This window comes from Hevea brasiliensis, chromosome 10 (genome assembly GCF_030052815.1).
Source record: "Hevea brasiliensis isolate MT/VB/25A 57/8 chromosome 10, ASM3005281v1, whole genome shotgun sequence".
Classification (NCBI taxonomy): Eukaryota; Viridiplantae; Streptophyta; class Magnoliopsida; order Malpighiales; family Euphorbiaceae; genus Hevea; species Hevea brasiliensis.
This window is the reverse complement of record NC_079502.1, coordinates 7,626,460-7,642,794: the sequence shown is the minus strand read 5'-3', so window position 1 is coordinate 7,642,794 and position 16,335 is coordinate 7,626,460. Positions and strand designations below refer to the sequence as shown.

At 36.3% G+C, this 16,335-nt stretch overlaps 1 protein-coding gene and 1 long non-coding RNA gene across 2 annotated transcripts; one reads left to right on the top strand and one right to left on the bottom strand.

Moving 5' to 3' along the window:
• Positions 1-318: 318 nt before the first annotated feature.
• On the bottom strand, positions 319-1,664 carry LOC131169483 (uncharacterized). The gene is made up of 2 exons (XR_009140423.1): positions 1,163-1,664; positions 319-587 (listed from the first exon to the last, which is right to left on the bottom strand). It is a non-coding gene; the product is annotated as an uncharacterized LOC131169483 (long non-coding RNA).
• A 10,334-nt stretch (positions 1,665-11,998) lies between these two features.
• LOC110672534 (oleoyl-acyl carrier protein thioesterase 1, chloroplastic) lies at positions 11,999-16,145 on the top strand. The gene is made up of 7 exons (XM_021835337.2): positions 11,999-12,569; positions 13,391-13,524; positions 13,614-13,727; positions 14,211-14,306; positions 15,319-15,406; positions 15,517-15,585; positions 15,673-16,145. The coding sequence occupies exons 1-7, from the start codon at positions 12,234-12,236 to the stop codon at positions 15,937-15,939; spliced, it is 1,104 nt and encodes a 367-aa protein (XP_021691029.2). The 5' UTR covers positions 11,999-12,233; the 3' UTR covers positions 15,940-16,145.
• The last annotated feature ends 190 nt before the right edge of the window (positions 16,146-16,335 follow it).

The following is a 16,335-nucleotide window of genomic DNA, read 5'->3' as shown; positions in this document are numbered from 1 at the left end:
GAGCGTCTGAATAAGAACAATTATAATATTAACGTACTTCCAAGTTAAGAGCCAGAGCTTGTGAGTCCAGATCAAAATTATAGTCCTGGAAGCCAGTGAAATTTCTTCGAAATTGTCACGACCCAACCTATGGGCCGGACCGGCACTAGGACCTGGGCCAGCCTAAAGCCCTCGAGGCCCGTAGTAAGCCTTAACTATTCATTAACCCAACTCTAAGGCCCATTTGGGCCCAATATCAAGAAAACAAACGGACAGAGTCCGGCCATAAAATGGACTTTCCAACGGGGAGTTTTCGTCTCACCCGACCTGTAAACACAATAAACAATCCATTGGGGAGCTCAGCTCACCCTCCACATACTCATCAACATAATAATAAATGGGAGCTCAGCTCCCTCATTCAATCCATCAAACAGACTTAAAATATTAAGTTTACAGGTCCAACATGAATATAATATTACAGACCAATTTCAAATAATTACTGCTAACACATGCGGAAATTCTAGGAGTAATTAAAATTACACAATATTGATAAACAACCTGCGAGGTAAAAAGGCAGGTTAACCGAGAACAAAATATCCTCCTGTGGCCTGTAAAATTTTTTGAACATGAGTGTGCGTTCGACTCAGTGAGTATAATATCAATCTTAACTATAATCTCTATAACTATCTCAAACTAATGCAACTTTGTAGAGTGAAATGCAACATACACAACATTTTCACATCATAACATCAAAAGGTAATTTGGAGCACTCACACACCTCGTAGTATCAATCATAACATATGGAGCCGATCCCTATACTCTCTCTTAAATCCAACCTGGTGCCAGCGAATTACTCAAGCTCGGACTTCCACTTAATAACCAAATCGAGGGTCCCAGCGAATTACTCAAGCCGTGACTACCCCTCGAAGGAACGGGTCCCAGCGAATTACTCAAGCCGTGACTACCCCGTCCTATCCATAGTCCACACCACATCACACGCACGCCAACGCACGCACACTGCTCCAAATTACCACAACAACATCCATGGTACATCAACAGTTATGAATGCAACATAAATCGTGCCTAGAGTTTAACTACATAAATATATGCATATAAGTGATGCATGGGCATGCTGAACATATAATAATATCGAAATTATAATTAAAATTAATATTTTACTCACAGACTTGACGACAAATTACTGTGGTAGCTGGGCGGAGGAAGAAGGCTGTCCCGGCTCACCTGACAATCATATTACATTTATTTAATACAATCTGACTCAATACAAATAAAGAAAAAGACCAATTACGTCCTAAGTCGTGCCGAAAATCCGGCAGAGTCTCCCCTATACCTAGGACCTACCCAACCTGCAAAAGGGCTAAAAACGCACTTCTATACTCACAATCCATACATCAACAGTTCAATCATATCACACAGCCCCTCCTGGGCCCATCAAATCAATCATCCATCACAATACGCAAAATTTCAATTTAGTCCTTATTATTGATCATTTTTGCAAAAACTGCCCAAACAAGCTCTAAAAATTATAAAACTTTGCCCCGCGGTCCTTAGCAATATTACTAAGCTATTGCAAAAAGAATCGTAATTTTCTAAGCTACCACGAATATTTTATGGATTTTTAATCCTATTTAAGCACTAGAAAATTACGTAAAAACTAGGTTCGGGTTTACCTTTGCCGATTCCGACTTCGGGGACGCGCTCGGGACGACTGACAATGGGGGGCTAGCCAAAACCTCGGCCCAATTCGGAGACTTTTCCGGTCACGGGTCTGTCGGGCCGGAATTTCACAGACCCGGTCAACTGTCGAATTTCCGCGAATTGAGGATACCTACACGAAGCCCAATAATAATATATAAAATCAGGGGTGTTACATTCTTCCCCCCTTACAAAAAAATTCGTCCTCGAATTTTACACAAGGCAGAATAAAGCACATGATTATACATTGAACAGATAGGGGTACTTGCTACGCATGTCCCGTTCTGACTCCCAGGTGCACTCTTTCACTGACTGACTCCTCCACAAAACCTTAACCATAGGGATCTGTTTTGATCTCAGCTGTCTCACTTGGTAGTCCACTATGGCTACAGGCTGCTCCTCAAATGTCAAATTCTCTTTTAGCTCTATCACATCCAATAAAGACATAAGAAGGATCGGAATGTATTTCTGAGCATGGAGATGTGAAATACAAGATGAACGTGAGAAAGGTTGGGTGGTAGCTCCAACCTGAGGCAATCGCTCCAACTCTATCGGTAACCTCAAAAGGTCCAATATACTGAGGTGCCAACTTGCCCTTCTTTCCAAATCTCATGACTCCCTTCATTGGAGAAACCTTCAGGAATACATAGTCGCCCACTGCAAACTCCACATCCCGCCGTCTGGGGTCTGCATAACTCTTACGCCATCGAAAGTTTTGATCGTTCTCGATTAAAGGAACTATCTCTCAAGTGTACTGCACTAGGTCTACATCATGCACTTTCGCGTCCCCCATGTCTGTCCAACACAGAGGAGACCTACACTTTCTTCCAGATAATGCCTCATAGGGTGCCAACCCTATCTTTGGAGTGATAATCGTTGTTGTAGGCAAACTCCACGAGCTAGTTGCTCATCCCATCGACCTCCAAAATCCAAGACACTCATGCGAAGCATGTCTTCGATGTTTGGATCGTCCTTTCGGACTGTCCGTCTGTCTGAGGGTGGAAGGCTGTACTGAAGTTCAACTGTGTGCCAAGTGCCTCCTGCAACTTTCTCCAAAACCGAGAAGTGACCTAGGGCCCTCTGTCAGATATTATGGGCGGAACTCCATGCAATCGACTATTTCTCGAATGTAGAGCCGGCATCTTGTGCCACGAGTATGTAGTCTTCTGGTAAGAAGTGAGCTGATTTGGTCAAGCGGTCTACAATTACCCATATCGAGTCATATCCTCGCGTGGTACGAGGCAACCCAGTCACAAAATCCATAGTAATCATTTCCCACTTCCATTCTGGGATAGGGAGCTCTTGCAGCTTCCCTGACGGTCTCTGGTGTTCAAACTTCACCTTCTGACAAGTCAAGCACTTGGACACAAAGTCTGCTATGTCTCTCTTCATGCCATTCCACCAGTAGCTATCTTTCACATCATGGTACATCTTGGTGGAACCTGGGTGGATACTGTACAGTGTATAGTGTGCCTCTCGCATGATTTCATTTCTGAGGTTGTCCACATTGGGCACACATATCCTAGAACCTTGCACTAGGGCGCCATCATTGGCAAATCCAAACTCACCACCTTCACCTTGCTATACTCTTTCTATGATCTTCATTAATTATTGGTCTCTGCGTTGGGAAACTCTAACTCTATCTCGCAAGTCTGGCCTCACTGAAAAATGAGCCAACAAAACCCCCTCATCTAAAAGATCTAGGATTAAACCTTGATCCATCAACTCATGTACTTCCTGAATCAACGGTCTCTTCTCTGCTGAAATGTGCGCCAAACTGCCAGAAGATTTTCTGCTTAAAGCATCTGCTACTACATTGGCCTTCCCAGGGTGGTACTGGATGGTGCAATCATAGTCTTCCAGAAGCTCCATCCATCTCCTATGTCTCAAGTTTAAATCCCTCTGTTGGAAGATGTACTTCAAACTCTTATAGTCGGTGTATATCTCGCACACTTCACCATACAGGTAGTGTCTCCAGATTTTTAGTGCAAAGACTACAGCCGCCATTTCCAAATCATGGGTGGAATAGTTCTGCTCATGCCTCTTCAGCTGCCTTGAAGCATAAGCCACTACTTTTCCATTCCGCATCAAAACACACCTTAGGCCAACTCAAGCGCCACAAGACACGGTGTATCCTTCACCGCTCATAGGTAGTGTTAACACAGGGGCAGTGGTTAGACACTCCTTATCCTCATTATTATAACTGACTCTATCGAGCTCTCTTCCTGTCCTTTGCATCTTATCCACTTCCCTTTTCCTATTTTTGGTATTGTTGGTATCTTTTCAACCTGCTGTACTTATTCCTTAATTTTAGTCCTATCTCATCCTTACACCTTTTCCTTCAAAGATGTCTATCCCATCATCAACTTTAACTTTCTTTTTATTTCTTAGTCTTATCTTAATTACTAGTTTCATTACTTGGAATTCTAACCTTACGATTTTCTCCTACCAAAGACATTCTTCACCTTTTGTAACACTTATAATTAACCATAGAAAATTCGTTTTTGTAACCCCTTTCCCAACTTAACTATCAGAACATTATCATTCCCTACCAGCCTTAGTAGGAAATTGCTCATCCTGGATGGATAGGAGCTTCAGAAACTATAAGTTCCATCTGAACTAACACGGCTGTGGGAAATGTGTGTCATGCCTTAATTCTAAATAAGATACTTCACGTGTTTATTCTCCTTAATATAATCACATATAGTGCCTACAACTTTCCAAACTTCAACCTCAAATTACCCATTAGCAATAATTTCATCTATTGAAACTCATCCACAATTAGTATTTCCTCCAGCTCATAGTTTAAAACAGTTGCAAGCCTTAGTAGCTAACTCAATTTAACTCATGTCATTACTCTGTTCGTCCTTTCATACTTAATACTAGGTATGCACTTACTGTCATTCTCATATCAGGAAATTATGTATGAATTTGTGCCTACCAAACTCTCAATAACTAGGTCTCCTTGACTCAGTTTCTGTTCCTTATATAACCTTCTAAAACCAAAAGCACAAGCTAAACTTGAAAAGAAAGAAAAATATCCTCTTATATTCAACTACGCCAATTGTCCATATAATAACGTTTAACCTATGTTTCTTGGTATTTCTCTTCAAATTTCATCATCTCTTAGCACAATTGTGCTCTACCTATAAGATATCATCTGCATGAACACTTTATCGTACCATTGTCCTTCCTGACATAATATTTTATAATTTATTAACTTTACTTATACTCGACCAATGATTCATATCTATCATCGTTTATATTGTGCCATTAACTTTTGTTGATTCCTGAAAGATTTCTCTCACTAATAAATTCTTCCAACACCAATTCCACCCTTATCTATGGTCATTAATTTGATCCTTGAACTTTCTAGTGATTTATAACCACCGGACTTGTCACTTTTCGCTCTACTCCTATCGTTGTTCTGTCGTTATTGCTTCACTGCAAAGTGATTCGGTTGATCACACTAAAAATGTTTGCCTAACATTCATAACGAACCTCTAACTACCTTCTCACTATCTCAAAAGTCTAACCTAAAGCTTATGTGTCATTATCTATAATTCTTTCCACTCATCATACCTATTTGATCCCTTAGATTGACCTTTATTCAACTTACTACTTACTAACTTCGTTTTCTCTACCTAATTAGGTAGTCCGCAATACCATCGCACACCTTCTAGCATTTACTCATTATTATGTTATTCCATACCTCCATCACTATTCTCACTAATGTGGTCCCATTTTGGGTTTTCCATCCTTGTCATTCACCTTGCCAAGAATAACACTTAGCCTACCCTATATCTTAACTTTGTTCCTTTTATTATGCGCTCTTCAGGTTGTCCTTCCGTTTATCTCCTTTGTCTTACCCAAAATAGAACTTAACTATTCTATCCCTGGTTCCATTCTTCTTCCTAACATGACAGCTGTACCTGCAAACTATATCTTTCAGAGTTTCTACCACGTTATCACATGTCTATGCTACTCAGATTTGGTCCTTTGACCACTCTAGCTAGTACTTCCACTAGCATTTAGATTATATTGCATCTGTAATCAATTGTCCAAACTTTCATTCTGCACTTTCTCTATCCATTGGCCTTCTATAATTTATCTTTGCTAATTTATTACTCTTGACACTATTATAATTAGATTATACTATTGTTTTGAACGATATGAAGTTAGAAAGGAACTCAGGAAATTACAGTCATACTTTTTTTTTGTATGATTTATATTCTTAGCTTACATAATACCCTTACTACCTCGAGAACTGATTCTGCAGTAATTTTATTTATTTGTTATTATTATTATTATTTTCCATGTTTACTCAACTAGCCAAAACTTAAGATTCCGGGTACCCAAACCCGTCATCCAATTCAAAGGATTTACATCCATCATGATCTGATTATATATGATTCCTATAATGGAACTTGTATCATCTGCAGGATACTGACCAACTACTCTCTACCACACTCTACAGTCCCATCCGCACTATTTGGTTGGTCACCATTATTAGTAATAACTTTCGATCCCTTACGAAAGATAGGACTACACCTAACTTCTGCATCAAAGGTACTACATTTACCACCTTGCCCAAACCATGTCAAATTAATGACTCTCCTATCATATCATATCTCTGTGAATCATCAATTCATAGTTTCGACCTTCCCTAGGTAGTAGGGTTGCACTTTACACCTTGCTAATACACACAAGGTATTCTATTCTCACTAAGTTCTAAGCAAAACGTCTATCGTTCTGCAAAAACCATCCAAAATTCCATACCGAAGACTAGATGGTCTCACTCTATAGGTATCAACTTTACTTTGCAACTAGTCCGAAACCTCTGGTCTGATGGCAACTCTTACTGTAACTCTAGCTCATGCTAGGGTAACTGAGTCACTAACTCTAGTTACCACCCAACTGTGACCTTTCGATATTCTAGCTCTAGACTCTTAACCAGGAGTTCCCAACTCCTCTGCAGATATAGAACTCTGTTCTGGCATAATTGTACCAAAACAGAAGCCACCCGCAAACACCCTCATTATGGAGCACCACGGGGATGCACGCAGCTCTATACAATAATCTCATGTCTGCATCAGAATGTCTGCGACTACAGAGCAGACATCGAGAACATTGTATAGTTACTACGATACGTCCGGACCGACTAGGCCTCTTAATTTCTTATCTCTCTCGAATCTTCTATTATCATAAACTTATTCTGACGGGGTCATCCACTGATGACTGCCTGCAGTGGTATCCTCATCCTTATCTAGGGCAACTGTACTTTCAAGACTCACATTTATGTACTCGTGCCTTGCACGAAATGGGCACACCATTTAAACCCATACAGACAGAAACATAGCATTTCTTGGAGTACGTATCCTCATGATGGACCTCACATGTCTACTAACTCTATTTCACATTTCTGTGTACTCCACGAAAATCAAGACACTAACTGAGGTAATCTTATACTTCCCGAGGTATAACGTAGAATCTAGAAAAAAAGAATTACAGTAAAATACGAACAAGAATCCTATACTCCGCATGAGACTCCTAGTAGACTCTTCCCAACACTTAGATAATTTTTCCCTATGAATCTGGAGCCTAAGCTCTGATACCACATTTGTCACGACCCAACCTATGGGCCGGACCGGCACTAGGACCTGGGCCAGCCTAAAGCCCCCGAGGCCCGTAGTAAGCCTTAACTATTCATTAACCCAACTCTAAGGCCCATTTGGGCCCAATATCAAGAAAACAAGCGGACAGAGTCCGCCATAAAATTGACTTTCCAACGGGGAGTTTTCGTCTCACCCGACCTGTAAACACAATAAACAATCCATTGGGGAGCTCAGCTCACCCTCCACATACTCATCAACATAATAATAAATGGGAGCTCAGCTCCCTCATCCAATCCATCAAACAGACTTAAAATATTAAGTTTACAGGTCCAACATGAATATAATATTTATGACCTATTTCAAATAATTACTGATAACACATGCGGAAATTCTAGGAGTAATTAAAATTACACAATATTGATAAACAACTGCGAGGTAAAAAGGCGAGTTAACCTGAACAAAATATCCTCCGTGGCTGTAAAAATTTTTGAACAGAGTGAGCGTTCGACTCAGAGTAAAATATCAATCTTAACTATAATCTCTATAACTATCTCAAACTAATGCAACTTGTAGAGTGAAATGCAACATACACAACATTTTCACATCATAACATCAAAAGGTAATTTGGAGCACTCACACACCTGTAGTATCAATCATAACATATGGGAGCCGATCCCTATACTGACTCTCTTAAATCCAACTTTGGTGCCTGAATTACTCAAGCTCGGACTTCCACTTAATAACCAAATCGAGGGTCTCAAATAATTACTCAAGCCGTGACTACCCCTCGAAGGAACGTCCCAGCGAATTACTCAAGCCGTGACTACCCCGTCCTATCCATAGTCCACACCACATCACACGCACGCCAACGCACGCACACTGCTCCAAATTACCACAACAACATCCATGGTACATCAACAGTTATGAATGCAACATAAATCGTGCCTAGAGTTTAACTACATAAATATATGCATATAAGTGATGCATGGGCATCTTGAACATATAATAATATCGAAATTATAATTAAAATTAATATTTTACTCACGGACTTGACGACAAATTATCGTGGCGGCGGAGGAAGAAGGTATCGGCTCACTGACAATCATATTACATTTATTTAATACAATCGACTCAATACAAATAAAGAAAAGACCAATTACGTCATAAGTCGTAGTTTAAAATCCGGCAGAGTCTCCCCTATACCTAGGACCTACCCAACCTGCAAAAGGGCTAAAAACGCACTTCTATACTCACAATCCATACATCAACAGTTCAATCATATCACACAGCCCCTCCTGGGCCCATCAAATCAATCATCCATCACAATACGCAAAATTTCAATTTAGTCCTTATTATTGATCATTTTTGCAAAAACTGCCCAAACAAGCTCTAAAAATTATAAAACTTTGCCCCGCGGTCCTTAGCAATATTACTAAGCTATTGCAAAAAGAATCGTAATTTTCTAAGCTACCACGAATATTTTATGGATTTTTAATCCTATTTAAGCACTAGAAAATTACGTAAAAACTAGGTTCGGGTTTACCTTTGCCGATTCCGACTTCGGGGACGCGCTCGGGACGACTGACAATTGGGGGCTAGCCAAAACCTCGGCCCAATTCGGAGACTTTTCCGGTCACGGGTCTGTCGGGCCGGAATTTCACAGACCTGGTCAACTGTCGAATTTCCGCGAATTGAGGATACCTACACGAAGCCCAATAATAATATATAAAATCAGGGGTGTTACAGAAATGAAAGTAACTACACAAAGCCTAAGTCATAAAGGGTTAGAAAATAATTTTATTTACCCTGAAAGAACTTTAAAGACTCAAAATCTCACCAGTAAGCTTGTGGGTCTTGAAAAATTTTTGGCATTGAAAATTTCTCAAATTAGTATTGTTTTGAAGCTCTCAGATTGTACAATATGTTGATATATTCGGATTTTTAAGAAAAATTCTAATTTAGGAGAAACTTATTGGAAATTCAAAATGGGTTAAAACTTTAAAAGCTCGATTTGCATAAATCAGAAAATGATATTGCGCAAATTTGGTATCTATGCGATGCCCATGAGGAGAGGAGCTTTTTGATACCAAGGAAATGGTGATGGAAAAAGGGAATTATGGGAAAAAAAAAATAATAAAGAAGAAAGAAAAAAGAAAAAGAGAGAGAACCTGGTAAGGGTGTTGGTACTGCAAGTTTTAAAATTTTGATTTTTTTTTATACTTTTACTTTTACTTTTTATTTTTAAATTCCTATTTTTTTTATTTTATTTTAACAAGGTTTAAATTTTTTTTTCAATGCAATCCAAAATATTATATCACAATTAAATTAAGTTTAATAATAATAATAATAATAATAATAATAATAATAATAATACACACAATATATTAAAATAACAATTTATTAAAACAACAATATAAAATATATTTATTACATAAATCATAAAATTTTAATAAAGTTCAATTTCATATAGTTAAGATACTATTTATTTTAGAGTATAGCAATATATTTATTATTTATGTTATTAATAGAAAATAATATCATAATAAAATTCTAAGTTAAATGCATTCAAAACTAAAATTCAAAACTTGAATTTAGAATTTCAAAGTAATTTAATAAGAGCATCATTAAATAATAAAATAAATCTTAAAATAATGTAATTAATAAATTATTTATTTTCTTTAAATTTTTAGGGCATTATATATATATATATATATATATATATATATATATATATATAGACACACACACTAAAATTTGTAATTCTGTAATAGACAATTTAAAAAAGGAAGGCCAATCTAGAAATGAAAAATTTATTGTGTGGCTTTAACATTTTTCTTTTTATCAGATAAAGGTTCAATTATGCCCTCATGCTTTACTCTAAGACCAAATAAATCCAAAATGAAGTTTTAGCTCATAAAAACCCACAAGTTTTTATTTAAGGTCAAATAAATCCAATTTTTGGGGAAAAAATTAAAAATATTATTCTTCTTATTTTTTTAATAATAAAATATTAATTTTAAAATTTTAAAATTTTACAAACTATTTATAATTTTAGTCAAAAAATGAAAATTATAGAAAAAAGATGGCAGATTCCATTTTTAGAACCCAAATTAAAGAAGAAAACACCATACATTAAAACAATAAGATTCACCCCTGCAATTAAACCAGTAAGAATCCTAAAACAACAAACACAGATCAAATAACAAAGCTTCAACAAACCTAACAGTCTCCATTACCTTCCAATTTAAGATTTTTAACCAAGAGTGATTCAAAGATTACGCGTATGCTAATTTATTATTGATGCTAGAAGGAGTGGCTCCTGAAGAGGTGTTGAGCATGAAGACAATGGATTAGGTGATGTTGAACATGGGGTTGCATTGGTTTTTACCTCAGAAGAAATTCATACGGTATCTCAATCTTTGCTTTGTTCTACTTGCTTGCAATACCACTGCCTCAAAATCTGCAATAAGACCTCTTCTTCTTACCAAGCATTAGGTGGACATGGTTCTGTAATGTGTTGAGGAAGGTATTATGATTTGTTGGGTGGTGATGCTATGTATATGGGTCTACCATTGATGGGTGACAGAGGAGAAATTTTACGTATTGTAATGGGTATCTAAGGTCTTGGATTTGAGAGAAAACTTTGTTCTTTGATAATGCGATTTCGGGGAGAACAGGGAACAAATTTTCAGCTTGAGAAAGTTGGATTATTGGAGTTTCATAAATGAATCTCATATTTGGAGAAAGGAATGGATCCATGCTTGAATACTAAATTTGGCTAGAGCGAAGGAATTCTGCAGGGAAGAAGAAAGTTGAGTTTTGTTCCTTATTTTTTTTTTATTTTAATTAAATTGATAAATAATTTTAATTTTTATAGATAGGAAATTAATAAAATATTATTAAATTAATACATGCCTCGCTAATATTATTTATAAAAGCAATTTTTTTATGCCTTTCATCTAAAATATATTAAATAATAATTAATTTTTATTTGATTTAATCATTTTAAATTAGGATGAAATTGTGATTATGTATTTAATATATATAACAATATTGTTATAACCATGTTTACTTATTATTTTTATTAAATATTAATTTAATATTTAATATTATCTATAATTTTGTAATATATAAAAGTGGAAATAAAAAAAATAATGAGATGAACAAAAAATTCATAGTATTTTACTATTATGATAATGAAAGACTAAATTTAATTAACTATTAAAATAAAAAATGATAGTTTAAAAAAAATCATTTCAACTTTTCTTAGAATTTATAAATTAAATGTAAATCAACTTCCATTAAGTGTAAAATATATAGTTTTAGTAATTTATTATGGTAATAAATAATTAAATTTAATTAATTATTAAAAAAATACAAATAAATATAATGAATATAAATAACATGAGACACATATTAAAAATATATTTTTTTAAAAATTATCTTTAAATTTTTTAAATAAAGTATAAAAAAGGTGAAATTCAAAAAATTATAAAAAATATTCAGAATTTTCAATTTTAATTTTTTTTTTATACTCGTATAAACGTAAATTCCTCTATAAATTGGGAGAATGGATTTATATCCATGTGAATGAAAAAGCAAGAATTAATCCATCGTAAAATTTGCCCGAAATTCAAAGCACGTGTGGGCGTTTGTAATCCCACATGTCCCCGGCAACTCTGTCGTATGCTTGATTTCTCTGCTTATTTGCGACGGAAAGCGGCGAAGGGCACGGGATGCAGCAAAAGCTACACACGGCTTGGCAGTGGCATTCTCGTTATTTCTATCCAAACCCGGTGGCGTTTCCATTCTCTTCTCATTTCCTCGTTCCCATCGACGAAAGTCGATCTTCTTTTATAAAAACAACGAGAGAGAGAGAGAGAGAGAGAGAGAGAGAGCTCTTGGACTGAGCTTGAAAACGAGATGTTGAAGTTGCCCTGTAATTCTGCGGACCAAATCCAAGCCCTAGCTTCTCAATGTAGATTCCTTACCCATCACCATAACAGGCCTCGTTTCACTTGCCGCCCCAATGTAGTCGTTTTATGCTCCCCTGTCTCTAAGAGCTCCGTCGTTCAGGCTGTTGTGTCTGAGGGAGGGACTACCCGTGTCGATTCTGTCCGTGAGAGCTTGACCAACCGCCTCCGCTTGGGGAGCTTGACGGAGGATGGCTTGTCTTATAAGGAGAAGTTTATCGTTAGGAGCTATGAGGTTGGGATTAATAAAACTGCCACTGTTGAGACCATTGCTAACTTTTTGCAGGTATTCTTTTCAATTTTGTTTCTTTTCGCCAAGTCCAATTACTTTTCTTGTTCTTATTCTTTTGGCTTTTCCCTTTTCCTCTTCTTTGTTAATTTTATTCATGCCTTTCATTTTGTTTGATTTGCATTTTGGAATTTTGAGGGAGTGTTCATTGGATTTTGCTTTTGCTTTTGCTTTTTCCCCCCTTAGTAGCATTAAGTTTATTTATTCGATTGAATTCTGGAATCTGTTGACAAATTTTGAGATTTTTGGCATCTGGGTATGTTTGGTTTTGCCATTTTCTCTCATTTGCACTTGTAAATATGTGAAATTTGGTTGTCATCAGATGGTGCATAACTTCTTTTGTTGATTTGCTTAACCACCTCCCTTAAAATTGTCATTTTTTTCCCGGTTGCTTTGTTGGATTCCATGACTCTTACCTGTCAATCTTTTTATCTGCATTTCCTTGAATTGCATTTTCTTCTGCTACCAGAGGAATGCTGATAAACAGATTCAAATCCTTACTTTCTTGGTAGAAATTTTATTTGTTTTAGTAAAAGTATTTGTATTAACTACTGAATGATGAGTAAAGAGAAATTTGTGGTAGATGCCAATTTTGTCATTGCTCAACAGAAATGGCATCTGGTTGATTAGTTTTAAAGGACTGGATTTCATTTGGTATGTCACATTTAAGCATTAAACTTGATTTGGGTATCCAGATAGCTTTTCTTTTGCTAATAATAACATTATGTGAGGATCAAAATGACTCTGAATGAAATTTAATTTTCATCATGTATTTTTCTTATGTTTTTGTATAACTTATGGGGAAATACGTCCTCTAGGAGGTTGGCTGTAATCATGCTCAAAGTGTTGGATTTTCAACTGATGGATTTGCTACAACACCCACAATGAGGAAGATGCATCTCATATGGGTAACCGCTCGCATGCACATTGAAATATACAAATACCCTGCTTGGTGGGTTTTATTCTCTCTTTTCAATGACATTTGTGAAAGTTATGGGTTTGTAATTTCCCCCAGCTGCTAAAATATGGAATGTCAAACAGGAGTGATGTAGTTGAAGTGGAAACATGGTGCCAAAATGAAGGAAGAATTGGAACCAGACGTGATTGGATTCTAACAGACTGTGCCACTGGTCAGCTTATAGGAAGAGCCACAAGGTGCATTTCTAAGCTACTCTCTTTTTCCTCTTTTATTTGCAGGGAAAAAAAAATAAACGAAACAAAATGGAAAAAGAAATGTGGATAATAGCTACAGACAACTCTCTGTTAAACCAGAGTCTTTTGCAGATGTGCGTACTTATTTAATTGGAACTCAAGTCAAGGGCCTTGAGTTCACTTTCAGACTTAATTGATCATTTATATATTTTACCTTTTAATTCCTTACAGTCCTAGCTGCTTTGCAAACAAAAATTCAATGATGAACATTTAAATACCCTAGGTTGATCAATTTTAGCTATTAAAAGCATTGCATTTTTTTCCAAGAACCAGATATTGGTTGCATGAAATAATATGCCTGTAGCGCTTTTCCTCTTTAGGTTTGTATTATCTGTTTCAGATCTATGTCAAAAGTTGAACTTCGTAGATATCTTTCCGAATCAAGTTGTTTTATGGCAGTTGATTATATGTTTAATTTGATTTCAGCAAGTGGGTGATGATGAACCAAGATACTAGGCGGCTTCAAAAAGTAACTGATGATGTCCGAGATGAGTACATGGTTTACTGCCCACGAGAACTCAGGTAGGCACCTTTTCATTTCATGAGGCCTAAACTATCACTGATTATTGTCTCATGTTTCTGCATCCTGGTTCATAATCAACAACTAGAAAGCGATATTATTCACTACATTAGGTGCCTTTGTTTTCCTTTATGTGATTATTGAAGCTCTTGTGCCTACTACTACATCATTGATACAATTAAAGCTTGATAACTTAAGAAGTATTGCAAATACTATCAAACAATTCTTGGCTTGTCTTCATCCAATATTTGAAACTACTCAATTCAGAAAATGATGGGGATATAGATGTGTTAGAATCTTGAATTCATCTCCCTCCAGAAATGATTGGAAAAACACCTCCAAGTTATAAATGGCTGTATTTAGGCTCTTCAATTTTCCAGGAATATGCACCATGAGAAGGTTCTTTTGGATATTTTATTGTAGCAGGTTTTTTAGGTGACCTTTTGGAGGATTTTGAGACCGTGAAGACAACATAAAAAAAAAAGGGAAATGCATGAGAACATTTTGGAAAATATAATAAGAATCCAAAGTTTATAAAGTTTCTAAGCCATATTATTATGCTTCAATGTCTCCCAGCTCCACTCTTTCTTCATTGCTATTGCAAAAATGACCATTTGGAATACAATGATGATGTTCTAATGTTTGTTATATTTTCATCCAAGAAAAAAATTTTTGTGTTGTGGGAAATCTTAAGTTACATGGAAACACAACCAAATCATTGATTGGTCAAATATCTTAGCGAATTTGAGTTTGCTTGATATGTCTATGACTCAGGATTCTTTTTTTTTTTCTTTTTTTTTTTTTAAATTTCATTTTCCTTGTATTGTTCTCGCTACATGTTTAGTTGAATGTCTAAGATGATGGTATACCTTATAGCTTACAGGATGAAAGGTGCAAATTCCAGGAAATTTCTGTGATTGTATAGAATAAGTGGATAACTGAATGATTCTGTGCCATTTAGAATATTTTGGTTGTGATTGACATAATATGATTGGATGATTTGTACATCGACAGATTGGCATTTCCAGAGGATAATAATCGCAGCTTGAAGAAGATTTTGAAACTAGAAGATCCTGCTCAACATTCCAAACTAGGACTTGTGGTAAGCTATTTGGTTCATCTAGATTCTATCAACTTCCTTCCAAACTTCCAAGTTATTCATCTCAAGTCTCTCGTGTTATTCTGACTTGTAAGCTTGCTTTAAATCTGCAGCCTAGAAGAGCAGATTTGGACATGAATCAACATGTTAATAATGTCACTTACATTGGATGGGTTCTAGAGGTTGGTAATTGAATGTATTCTTGAATGGTTGTGTTGGCTTTTGGCCTCCATTACTTGGTCTAGCAAGTTCATTTCTCTTCATGACAGAGCATGCCTCAAGAAATCATTGACACCCATGAACTGCAAACAATCACCTTGGATTACAGAAGGGAATGCCAACATGATGATGTAGTTGATTCCCTCACAAGTGTGGAACCTACTGAGGATTCAGAGCTTCAACCAACAAATGGTTCTGCCACTGCAACAGCTGGCGACCAGGACTGCCAAGACTTTTTACATTTACTCAGATTGTCAAGTAATGGGCTTGAAATAAACCGCGGCCGCACTGAGTGGAGAAAGAAATCCATAAGATAAAGTGAAGAAGAAGAAGAAAAAGGTGGTATATTTCTCTACCTCTTCCAGTTTTGAGATAATTCTCTCTGTTTTTCTTTCTTCTCATCCAGGTAATGTTATGATTTTGTTGTATTCGGTAAGAGATTGTATTGAGAACATAGAGACATTGTTTGTACCATGAAGAAAATGTACTTTATTTTTACAATAATAATCAATTGTTATGCGTCTCTTTAGCTTTTAGTCCAGATACATGAAAGCTCTACTACTGGAGACTTTGCAATGTCCAATCTTTCACGGAGTTGCAAAATGGAAATGGTCCATCCAAATATGATAGGGCAAGTGAAATCCCATTAAATTAATAGTTTATTAATCGAGTGCCTACATCAAATAAAAATTAAAAAGATTCAATTAAAATTT